General features: G+C 36.6%; 1 protein-coding gene across 1 annotated transcript in view; it reads right to left on the reverse strand.

Moving 5' to 3' along the window:
* LOC141428212 (guanylate cyclase 32E) overlaps nt 1-13,498 on the reverse strand; it is a 62,263-nt gene that overhangs the window by 28,458 nt on the left and 20,307 nt on the right. The window contains exons 4-9 of the mRNA XM_074088050.1: nt 12,459-12,566; nt 12,185-12,307; nt 10,105-10,306; nt 9,440-9,517; nt 7,364-7,608; nt 2,920-3,065 (exon numbers count right to left, since the gene is read on the reverse strand). Coding sequence (XP_073944151.1) covers nt 2,920-3,065; nt 7,364-7,608; nt 9,440-9,517; nt 10,105-10,306; nt 12,185-12,307; nt 12,459-12,566 — 902 coding nt within the window. The remainder of the gene's footprint in view (nt 1-2,919; nt 3,066-7,363; nt 7,609-9,439; nt 9,518-10,104; nt 10,307-12,184; nt 12,308-12,458; nt 12,567-13,498) is intronic.

Here is a 13,498-nt window from a genome sequence, read left to right on the forward strand (position 1 = left end):
AGGGCGATCAGGATCCATTGATAACAGAGTATAGTTCCCTCTGCGTCGCCAGAGTCGTCCATGTGGATTGAGTATCTGCATAATTATAAGTTACATCAATATATTCATTAATGGTACGCTTGTACTCGGTAATAAAGCGGTCGATTTCGTAAGCGACCACCTCAGTTCGGTGCATAAGGCGTCTAAATCAGAAAAAGTTAGTGATATTTTATAAGAAGACGTGGGCTAAATGAACGCCTACAACATTAAATTGGGGGCTTGCCTTATCTAAAACAAAATATAGCGATTGCATCTATGTACACCCGCAAGTGTAAGTATTTAGTCTAGGTATCCTAGCTTTTTATCCTAATGGAAAACTGCATTATAATAAATATAGATATTCTAGTATTATATATTTATTTATTTATTTATATTCAGGATAACAACAGCCATAAATGTAATACAAGGAACATACAACATGGTTACATCACAAAAGGCCAATAACAGTTATCCATTAAGTTTTAAAATCTATGTCATCATAGTGGAAATGTTCACACAGACACGCCAGCTCATGAACAATCTCTAAAGTATTATGAGAAATTGTGTATTATAATTATAACTAAGTATCTGTTTGCTGCAAGAGTACCTAATGTCAGAAAGACTAAAAAAGAAAGATAACATGAGTTTAACAAGCGTACATGAGTGGGGTGGTTATTTAGAAGATTTCCATCCATAATGTATAATGCTTATAATCTTATTTATTCTACTCATAATTTATATTAGTATTGTTAAGTTGCCTCCTTTAGTACCTTTTGTTCTTCAAGGTCATAAAATCACTATATAACTACTGCCAACTCGCATAAGAACATTTTTTTATATATATAAGCCACTAGTAAGTACAGTCGACCAAGAAAGTGCTCCACCAATACGGGTGACTCTCATATTGACTTGTGAATGAAGATAGACTTTGACGTTTAAGCGCTATATCTAGTGTAGGTACCTATACTCTTATTTTAACTTGGCTAGTTTCTCACATCACGTATATAAAAGGCTAAATCGATCCCTAGGTAGTTTAAAGTGTCGGTAGGTATTACTAGAATAAAGTATAAATACATGATTTGGCTTTCATGAGACTATATAAAATCGAAAGTCAGTCGTGAGTGTTGTATAAAACATCGAAAGCATCCCCCGTCGCCATCGCGAAGGCTAGGGCGCTATTCGCTAGTTTAGTTTATTTATTCATTCAATCATAAGTTACAAAAATGACAGTTACAAGTATCTATACTGAAGTCGTCAAAGGTAATATTAAATAAGTCTAACAATAATATAAAAAAAAATATCCTAAGAATGTCAAGTATTGAGATAAAAAAAAAAACAGATTTGTTCTCCACGAGGGGTCGTCACAACAAAAAGATGGTGAAATTATAATTAAAAATGTCAAGAATACAAAATTATACTTTAAACAATAAATTGATAACAATTATAATTTACAATACAATTGATTCCTCAAATGCTATCCGCAAAAAATAATTCCGTGACGAGATTTACTCAACTGCTGTTTACAACAAGGTAGATAAAACTATTTAAGTAGGTATCTAAAATTAACGCCTAACATTGGTTCATTCTATACATCTTTTTTTCAACATGAGAAAGATTGAACTTCTACTTCGTAAATAATAGCAGGTAACAGGTAAAATAGACAAATTAAACTATAGTAGATTATAGTTGTGGACGGATATTATCGTTGATATCGCTCTGCAAACGTACCGAGCCATATGCTTAAATAAAAGTAGTTCAAACTCTCTGTCCGACAAGGCAAACTTTAAAACAACGCAAATATAACTTTCACAAATGCATTGTGCGGTTAGTCCGAGGTAAAACGCAAATTAATTAAAGTTTAAGCTCGCTTAGGTACAATTGGCTCGGCATTACATGTGAGAGTTATCATCGTGTGTAGCTTTTTGCCATCTCGTACCTATATTTAGACAGCTGATTCAGTGAACTTTATCCTCTATGTAATTGGATAGTGCTAATTCTAACTGAATTAGTTAATAAATAATTACATATAGACTAGCTTTTCGTAGCAGTAGTTAAGGAAATTTAGTTTCTTTTGTTTTTAGATTTTTCATAGCGTCTAATGTGAGTTGGTAGGGATTTAGTATGTGCGCCACATAAGGTTTATAAAAAAAGTTAATGTATCACGTAAATAAGGTGATAAATAAACAACTTGTATTCATTTACTGAGTTGTGTAAATGTGTAGCCCGATGACAATGCCACATAAGTGTTTTCCACGTATTTTCTTGAAACTACTCGTATTGTTATGTAAGAATGAAGTACCTGTGTGTTACCTATTTGAATACACTTACTTAACACAAATATGAAAATGTCACGCACCTGTAATTTTCGTACAAAAATATCAAAGTGACATTAATTTCGTTCAATCCTTTCGTACCAGCTTTTGTGAGTCAAGCTGTAGATACTTTATGGCTCGTTAAATATTATTTCAATATTGTTAGTAAAACCTCGCTCATACTCATACTTAAAAGACCATTAAACGCCTGCTGCAGCATCGAAAGCTTTGTGAGGCAACAGGTGGCAACGTGGATACTATCTCGACCGGAAATAATTGTAACATAAACTAGGGGAGATTTTCTTATAACATTTGTTTTTAGTTCGTACTGGAAGACAGTTTAAAGACTAAGATTAAAATCGAGGGTAGTACTTGACTGAAAGTAGGGTAGAGCTAGTTGTTGTTCTTGATTTGGCTCCTTTCGAGTCACAACATAACACAAATTACTTGAGGGCTGACCTTAAATGCACATTTGGTGAGATACCTGTGGCGCGTAGAGCCCGCAAAATCAACAATGTTTTCTCCACAATCGAATGGTATTTTCTCTGTTATGATTTAAAATATTAGTAACCTGTTAATAATGCCTTACCCCATAACGCTGCGGTATGTGCAGTTGCGTATGCGACTAACAATCGCGCTGCCGTTGCGTGGCGACTCGCCGGCTAACAGAGTTTCGACCAGCGCGCGCGCATACACCCACACTGCGTCGTGCAACCACGCTGCTTCGACTGGGATCTACATACATATAAATTAATTAAAAACATACTTGAGATTTTCAACATCAATTCATCTAGTAAGAAACTAAGCAAAGCTTGTACAGTCGAACAATCTCATTCAAGTACCAGGGTGGAACGTTTTAATAATCAATTTCACTATTATTTCCTTGACAAAAGTATGAAATGGGATGTCAACATAACAGTAGTAGCACAAAGCATAATTCAGTTTATTCGTCTGTGCTAGATATCGGGTGGATAAACATATAGGCTCACATATGTAGGTAAAAAAGTCTCAAGCAGTGGTTTGTGGGTTCGAGCACGTGCTGTTCAATGTCTGATTTTTCGAAATTCATGTGCATAATTACATTTCTAATTTTACTATGTGCTTTACCTGCGGAGCACTAGGGTTAATGACACTACAAAATAATAATTGGAAGACTCAGCTCAAATAAAAATACTTGAATTTAGCCCTGACCAGCCTGACCGCCAGATTATTTTAAATTAACTGCAAAATAAAAAATGAATGCTTTAAAAATAAATAGTTATTTCAATCAACTAATTATTTATTTGCAATAAGCTCACAAATAACTGACTTCATGAATAAGTGTAGATATTGTCACACAAAATCTTTGGGAGAATCGTGTTTTGGCAGGTCATATAAAATACGTGAGGTTGGTGGTTTCTAGTTAGTTTAGCATTGCTGCCGGGCGGGAAGTACAGCCTAAGCCCAGTTATTATGAGAGAAGGCCTACCTATGCTCAGCAGTGGGATGACTATAGGCCGGGGATGACTCTATGTTGATCTTGGTTTGCACAAACCAAAATCTTTACTAAATTTAGGCTATAACAAGAATTTATGAATGTCAAACTACCACCGTCGCTTAAGCATTTTATTTGTGAATGCAACTTTGAATTAAATAGGTGTATTTCATTGCGAATTAATAAGTATCTACATAAAAGTAAGCGATCCGTATATCTAGGTTTATAGTAGGATTGATCTTAATAGATAAAGTTAAACCGTCTCGGCGCATCGGATCATTCCATAAATGCGGCGTCGTTAGCTGCTGGGTCATAAAATTACGTTATTTTAGGAATCACTTCACAGGCTAGGACGACGTAAATACTAATTTATTAGTGTAGGTAGCAACCATGTAATTGGATTTGCCCTATTAGATCAACTCTCCCCACGCGTGTTGCTCGAGAGGTATTTTGCCATCCCCTATCTGCCTCGCAGGAAGTTCAGGAGGATTAATTATATTAGTTGTCGACAGATTTTCCTTGTTTTTTATTTATTTTTAGGGTTCTGTACTTCAGTTGGCAAAAACGGAACCTTTATTGTAGTACGTCAGTCTGACAAGATCTTTTTCTCAGGAACGCGTGGAGTCATTAAGCTGAAATTAATATCAAATACTCCGGTCTGCTATGGCTTAAAGTAGGTAGTGGTAAAGTCAAACTTCTTAGTGAGCGCAATGAAAAGATACAGTCATTAAAAGTGCTTCCATACAATTGCCGGGGAATGGAATTAAAACTTATACTTACCCCCTGTTTCACCATCCATTGATTAAATTTATCCGTCAAATAAATTTAACCAATGGGTTGTAAAACAGCCCCTTAGGGTTACTTTCCGTTGTCCTAGAAACTTGAAATTTGGTAAGAAGGTTAGCTAGAAGTTTGAATTTCTTAGGGTTCCGTAACTAAAATGCCAAGAAAGGGAACTCTTATAGTTTCGCCGTGTCTGTCTGTCCGGTCTGTCCTACCTATCAAAGCTAAGTAAGCTTTTTAAGTTAACGAGTAATAGTTGATATAAATATATAATATTAAATATTTGCCGTATCTTACTTAGTACGGAACCAACGTGCCTGTGGCCCGAGACGCACTTGGCCGGTTTTTAGTTAATAAAATAAAACTACCTTGATACGAATGACACTATACTAGTCCAACTAGACCTAGTGCCATCCGCGAAGACGCGTAATTTTGTCAAAATTAGACATTAATGACATTGTAATAAGAACCACGGCACGCGTCATCATGAATGACTCTACCTATACATATAACGTTGAAGGGGATCACATGATTTCACGTATGAGTACCGCCTCACTGGTGTTCAGAATCAGATAACGATTTACAACAGTGTCCTCAATATAAGGTCGTTTAATGATCGTGTTATGATTTGACGATGTCGTTTTGTATACCCATTTCAAACCAGTTTTCTATAAAGAGTCCATGTGTGGCGAAGATAGCTTACCATGACGTGACCCGCATGCTCGCTTGTGTTTTATGTTATTAAACGAAAGCCTGTAGTGTGGGGTATGGTTGGATAGATCTTTTAAAATCATTAGGGGTTTTCTAAGACGATTTTTCGATTCATTGATTTTTTTAAATTTAAACCGGTGAGTGGAAAAATTTGAAAAAAATCAGGATGGTAGTAAATACATCAAACTTACAAGGAAAACTATAACGGTTAAGTTTTGTTGAGAATTATTAGTAGTTTAAGAGTAAATAGCAGCCTAAGGTATAAAATATACCTAAACTTGTAATATTCTGTACAAAATACGAAATCCTTAGAAAAATATTACTTAATTTTTTCGTAATGGCTACGGAACCCTATTTCGGGCGTGTCCGACATGCTCTTGGCCGGTTTTTTAAAATGGTAAAATAACACTGTGCAAGTACCTCGAAGGCGAAAATCAATGAGCATGTAGGTAAATGCTGGTGTACGTGTTAAGCATCGTTGATCGCAGCAACTTACATTGAAAACCTCTATCAGTTTATTGCGTTAAAGGTTTTTGTTTCCTTCCTTGTTTGTCCCGGTTTAATCTACTTAACCAGACGTAAAACAAGTAATAATAATAGTTAACAAGCGTTTAATGGGTAGATATTTTTTTTTTTCAAAAATGTCCGTAAAAGTTGACATTATTCTTTACATATCAGAAGGTGAAGTGCATAGTTTATGGTCAGCGAAAAATTAAAAAGTTAAAAAGGTTGCAGGCGCGCTAGCTCGACAATAATGAATTAGCGCGCCTGCAATCAGTCACAAATTTTTTTAAAGTTAAAAAGGCCATGCATGGAAATGTTGGCACAAGTCGTATGCAGCCAAGTCTAATGGCCGGTATCAGATATTTTGTTGGAACTCCGGACTTTTTCTATTGGGTCTGAAACAGCTTGTGGTGTTTTCGGTGGAAAAATACACCTGCAGTTTATTTTTAATGAAAAAAAGGCGGGAAAGCATAAGCAAAATATTGGATTAAATGATATATTTTATATATATATATATATATTTATATTATGTTATGATATATTTTGAGAAAAAGTTTATTCTATTTCAGAATTATTCACCATTTTTGTTAAAAGCTTTATATAAGTCTCGGCTGGAAAAGCAATTGCTGGCTTCGTATTAGTTAAACGGACTCGCAAGCTCGTCCGTTTAATACTCATACTCAGCCGGCAATTGCCTACTTCCAGGCCACGACAATAATCTACTATTCTTTCACAAAAGTATTGTTAAGTAATAATATTAATATAATACCTAATCTTTATTTCTCTTACAAAGTTAACAACTATGACAAACTGAAATTGAAATGAATGAATGAACTTGAATTGAATCATTATACGAGTAGGTACCTATTTATATTTCAATGGCTCTAAAGTGTAGGTGACTAAGAAATAGTAAGAAACAGTTGTATCAGTGACAGGCGAGGCGATAAAATGTTAAGACATAATCACTTCACTTATTGTCGTATAGTATCGTAAAATCCGCCAGATCACAAAATTCCTAGGCATATCGTGAAATGGCGCCATTTCATGAATTGGCTAAGGGACATCCGCCATATCGTTCAAAACTCACCGTTTAACGATTTGCCTAGTGACGTTTGAGCAGATCATGAAACGCCGCCATTTCATGATTTGGCTAGTTTAGGCAGATCATGAAATTCCTAGGCATATCATGAAACGCCGCCATATCGCGTGTGTCATTTAATACTAACCACTCCTCGCTTCGCTCGTCGTACCTAAATTTTTCTTTTTTTCAGCATATCACGATGTGCCCGGTATAAAGCTAAGAATATCGACGAATGCGTTGCTCTAATCGATCTGCCGTATTATTTCTCAGACACATCGTGATATGCCTGGCCAACTTTTAGGCATATCATGAAATGGCGGCATTTTATGATGGGCCTAGGAATTTCATGATCTGGCGGATTTTACGATCGGCCGCCGACATCGACATTATATTCCTCTAGAACAACATTACATTCCGACGCTGGCTTTTCACTCATGCTTTCCCACTTCTTCATACGAAAATAGGCTTTGATGAACTCACCACTTTAGCGCCTTTCGAGGACACGTGCACCAACGGATTGCTAAAGTTGAAGGGCGGCTCTGTAAGCCGTTGGTTGACTTTGGCGGCGAAGTCGGAGTAGGAAGGCGCGGGTGAGGGCGTTACGGCGAGGAAGGAACGGAATGCCCGAGCTGGTAGCGGTTCGGTACGCAGTGGTCCAGACAGGTAGGCGACAGCTTGCTCTGGGTCGTACTTTTCTACGTCCACGCCGATGGCAGCGTATTCTCCTGTTTCGACGAAAATACGAAAAAATGCTCATGCAACACGATAAATAGGTAGCTATTAGAAAATGATACGTACTTATATTTAATTAGGCATCTGCCTGGAGAAAGCTCTCTCTTGTTGTAAACAAGGCTGTTTCAATACAAACTGACTGGTATAGAAAAAAACTCTATGCGGTAGAGCTTTAGTATAATTTTGTCGTCTTATATTCCCTGCGCGCATCCTATATATACTTACATGCTGTTATCCGGCAAATAAACCCATTCGACTGTTCAATTCAAACTGCTCTATTTCTTTTAAAATAGGAAGCACGTACCGATCGCCTCAGAGATTTTAAGCTTGTCACGAACTCATAAGAGTTAAGAAAAGCGCATTTTGATTTAAATCGCGCTAAAGCATATTATTATTCGTTGTAGGGTAGGAGTGTTTACTTGGTGGGTGAACGTGTGAATTACATTAGCATTGGGTACGCAATCAGGGTTTCGCTGATCCGTGGTGTTTACTTCATCGCCTGTGATCGATAGGTGTGTACTTAGTGATACACGCTTCGTCGTAAATCACTAAATCTTGACAATTTCGCTCATTAAACGCCACTTAGCTAAGTAACGATTTAAATAGAATTTATTATGCAAATAGTGTACACACAACTTACTTTACGTATACACAAGTTAAATCAAACTGTTCCCGAAATTTATCAGTCGTAATATCGTCAGCAGCACATTATAAAATTCCGAAGTTTAGTAAATAAACACCTAGCGCTAATGGGTTAGTAGAGTTGCAATGCAAGCAAGAGCATACGCTTTTAGGAAGCGAGCACTTCCATTTGAAGGATAAACAGATACCAAGTCTACCAACTGAAACAACATAAACACTAATGGTACACGGTTTATTCGTCCTCGGAGCATTTTACAACTTAGCGTAGTTTTCTATTATGGATAACGAATGGGTCTCGTAAAGCCTCCCAGGGCTGTTGCGTCGAGCTGGGGCAACAAAGGGGAGAGCTAGATGAATGTATCAGGCTCTTGGCTTATGGAAATACGAGCACACGCGCATATTTCTTCACTTATCTAGTCGTCTCGTAACATTTACTTATCCTGCTAAGACCAAATAAAATGTAGTACTTACCTACGCCTCTCATTTTTTAATCCCCGACGCAAAAAGTGGGGTATTATAAGTTTGACCGCTATGTGTGTCTGTCTGTGGTACCGTAACACTTAAACTGGTGGACCGATTTGAATGCGGTTTTTTTTATTTAAAAGTAGACTTTTTAAGGATGGTTCTTAGATATGTTTTATTAAAATCGGTTCAGCCGTTTTTGAGATATTGAACTTTGAAGTGACAAAGTCGGGGGTTTTCTAACCTTTTGTTGGTTATTAAAGACCCACCTAAGTTACATATGGATAGAATTTGTTCTTCTTTCTTGTAGTATGCATTCTGCAAAATGACCTGCGTAAGCACACTCAATAAATATTGATTTCCGTTACCATGCTTTTCATTTTTTTTGTTTAATTTTAATAGAGCTTTGATGGCAATACAATAAACAAACATCGTCAACAATAAGGATGCATCTATTAAAAAGGAAAATTATCCTAAAAACTTATTTCAACAACTCCGCATTCGCAATTATGTATTTTTTGTACTGAAAAATTTAATTATTGCTCCTAATTATAAATTACCTTACACCAAATTAAATGATATTAAATGATATTGTAACGGATAACTCACGTCTTAAACCGAGTTCAAAAAAATACCTTCCACCAAGATGCTGTATATCTGTCCCAGGGTTAAATAAGATGTTTAGCAGACCATACCATACAAAACAGTTAAAATACTAACCAGAATCCAGAAGTTGCATAGCATCCAACGCCATCATCAGTCCAAGGTGGTCGTAGTAATTTCCCACTGACACGTAAACTGCGAAAAAGCGAGTATCTAAGTAAATTATTTATAAAAAATATTTTTATTTGAATAACAGAGACTACTTCTATAGTTACCAAACACATACATAATATTACATACACAACAAAGGAAACTAAAGAATAAAAAAATAAATAAAACGAAAACAATTTAAAGAAACTTATTGAGTAGGTTATTGCAGTACCTACAACCATAGCACATTGGTCGTTCATATGCTGATTATCAAATTCATCAGTGAAAGCATTAATTATGTACAGTGTACAGTCTACTTAGGGACTTTGTTCTGCAAGGCGCAGGCATAAGCTGAGTCGCTTTCCCTTTTGATAGTTTGATTGTACTTATTATTTGTTATGTACCTATGTAGAATTTGTAAACAAACTATTAAATAAATATATTTTATTATTATTATTGTTATTACTCTCACGATTATGCGCTCACAATGTTAATTGCTGCATAAGATTTCGATTGATCAAAAAAAAATCAATCATAATTTTCTAATTTCAAATATTGACAGGGATTTTACACGTTCGTCCCTCACAAAAACAATTGGGAATCTGAACTCTTGCTATTGTTAGAATACTCACTTCTAGTGTCTTTATAAGTTTTCCGAACTATATCCAAGAAGGGGTTGAGTGTGTAGTTTTCTTGTGTATCTATAAAGTGATAGGAGTGCTGGTAAGATTCTATCCTTAGAACTGATATTTGCTTCTCTCTAACTGCAGTGATAATGGCGTTGGCGAGACGAGAGAAGTCCTTGGTGGGTGCATTAAGATACACAATCGATACCTATAACAAATAATTAATTATAAACACTGGCTTAAGCTCATTCAATGAAGTCTCTCTACAAGTAACCATTTTTAGGGTTCTGTCTGTTCGTCTGTCTGAGACTTAGCTTAAAGTCTGCTAGTCCTTGGAAGCTGTAATTTTGCACACTTAGGTATCAACGCTAAATCCTAAGATTCAGCAACATAGGCGCAGGCTAGTCTCAAAATCTGTACAGAAATTAAACGCCTACGAATAAGCTTCCGGGCTTCGCCTAGACCTAAGTGCTCAACACCTAGCAAGTTGATCAATTCCAACCATAACACTCCATGATAAACAGGCTTACCCTTTCATGAGGTAATCTGGAATGCTCCATAACGCGCAGAGTCGCCCGCGTCCCGAGCATCTGCTCCAGTAATTTCCCTCTGTGCCAAATGGCCAATAAAAGGCGCAATCGAGAGGGATATCGAATCGCATGTTCTAATTTTAAATGTCGATAATCCTGTACTTGTATTGAACGGATTAAACCCGAAATAAAATGCAGATTTAAAATAAATACCGGGGCTTGCCATGCAGTGCATGTGGAGCAAGTTTACAATTTAAATTAAACAGTACAGTATATTTAGTAATAAGAACAACTAGGTACAAGTACCAGGCAGTGTCAAATATAGGCAGTGGCCAAGGTGCACAAATGTGTGTTTAAAGATATTTATTCTGAAAAAAGACGTGTCGGAATCGGAACACATCTTTATTGTTTAGAGCGTTAATTAGAGCGTGTTCCGTTAACACAACAAACAGTTAGGCACAAACTAAATGGTTAGGTATATTATGCTATATTATGCTAGACTAGACGTTAAAACTACGTCAGCGTCTTGCGAAAGATCTTTTTTCCCGGGGCAAAAAGTAGCCTATGTTAATGAAAACTAATGTAGCTTTACGTTACTAAAATAATTTTTAGAATCGGTTCAGTAATTCAGAGAGTACACCCTACGTACATACATACAAAAACATAATGTTTATCTCGTTATTATAATAGTATATCTATAGAAGATTATTATATTACATTCAACAATGAAAATTGTTGCAGTTCTACGAATTACGCAAGACACAATTTCCTAGTTAGCTCTCGACCCTTGAGGTTTTCCTTGTTCGACATCTAAACGTATGTTTACGTAAGGATAATTTAATTGTTAAGATATATTTTACAATATTTTCCAAAGGAAACCAGTGTAGTGTTTTCTGAAATTGGTTTAAAAACTCCAAGTCACACAAGGTTCAGTGAGCGACAGCGGGCATCTGTTGATTCGGCACATCGCATCTTGCATAACTATATACCTACCGCTATGACATAAGGAATGAAACGGACAAAATGTATGTATATTCTTTCAATCCTCTTTACATCGCGGTTTCATAGGCGGTTTCATTATAATATTGACTACAAACCCTCATTTACGCCAGTTTGATAGCGTAATATCATTAGATTGTGCCTGCAGCTTCGCCCCGGTAGTTGAATGAAAAACAGGCTGGTTTAGTGTCACGTAAGAATAAAAAAAATAATTAAGCACCTCTAAGATACTACCTTCATTATCAAATTTCATAATTCTAAGTAGGTTCAGTGGCCTAGGCTGAGCTTTCTCTTTATATATATATATATATATATATATATATAGGTGCTTAGATAAAATGTAGTATACACTGTAAAACTGCTGATTGATTATACTCGTAGGTAGTGGGCGTTGCATTCGAATCAAAACTGTACTTATTAGATGTGAAATTGAAGGCGTCGATTGGTACTTACCTCGCTACTATTTACGAGAATAATATCAGTTTTATTTCATGCTCTATCTACATAGAGATAGAGTCTTTTTAAATCTTACTAAGCTGAGATAAACACGTGTTTACATGCTTGAAGTTATAGTGTGTGAGCACCGCCACAACTGCGCGAGAGATGTCGGTGTCGGAGGGGCGGGTGCGTGCGAAAGTCGCGTACTTTTCTTTGTTCGAGCTCGCCACGTCCCTGCAGTACTGTGGAAGAAACAAATTGTCACTAGATAGCTAGCACGAGAAGCCGGTCGCGGTTAGTCGCTCAGTGCGTCCTTTTGTAACTCACATAACACTGTGTCCATGTCGGAACTGCTTTATTAATATTCAAACAAAGTTAATTGATGGTACTCACATAGCTGATCATGGGCAAATTGAAAGCGGCAGCCATCCTGCCTTCGTGGACACAAGTCTCCTGCGGCCCGATGAACGCAGAGACGTTGGCTGCCCAAAGAGTCGCCACCTAAATCAAAGAGACATCACAAATGAAGCGTAAACACTCCACATCCTTAACCGATATAATAGTTGTAGCTAGTAGCAGTAGGTATTTATTAACATCAAAAGAGGGTACGGCAGAGATTTATAGCTCTTACTAGGGGCATCTGCCGATAGTCCGAAAGGTTTAACCTCTGTTAAAAAGACTACGAAGCGCTTTTGTGGCAGTAAACTTAGCTGAAGCGCCATAAAACAAATTTTATGGTTGTCTAGTTTACGAGTTATAACTATGACAAACTGTAATAGAGATTTATAAACAGACACAGTGGATAGATTTTTGATATCGTCGCATAAAATGGACTGTCAATTCCAATTCGTCACAGTTAACTTTTATAATAAAACAGGGAATAAACACCTAAATTACTTTATTAACTTCCTCAAAACTATTAGGCAGATCGTAAACGAAGTTTTAAGTAAGTACTTAGAAACTTCTATTCGTATCTACCCGGTTAATGTTTCACAAATTTGAAACACGCTGGGGTTAATAGCGTGATAATTTTGACTGAAGAGTTAAGGCATTTCGTTAAAAGGTCCGTTACCCAGTTTCCTTTTATGCCATTAAGTAAGTGCAATTAGTTTTCTGTCAGTTACCCTTTCCTTTCGGCACAATGAGTAGCTATCAACATCAGGGACGGAGTTCTGAGCGGGCACCAGCGACACGGAACTACGACGCACCAAATGAATAAACATTATTATCTGCGAGAAGTTTCTAACAAACGAAGCAGAAAATTTATCACTTACCCAATTTATGTTGTTGGAGAGAAATGCAATAAATCTTGCTACTTTTTTCTGCCTTTTTTTGGAATCTGTAGTCAATCCGGGAGGACTTTGACTCTCAACTTTTCAAACATATAACGCAAGGCATATCTATAGAAAGAAGCCTCTGTCTGTCTATGGCTG

Source organism: Choristoneura fumiferana, chromosome 5 (genome assembly GCF_025370935.1).
Source record: "Choristoneura fumiferana chromosome 5, NRCan_CFum_1, whole genome shotgun sequence".
In the NCBI taxonomy this organism is placed as follows: domain Eukaryota; kingdom Metazoa; phylum Arthropoda; class Insecta; order Lepidoptera; family Tortricidae; genus Choristoneura; species Choristoneura fumiferana.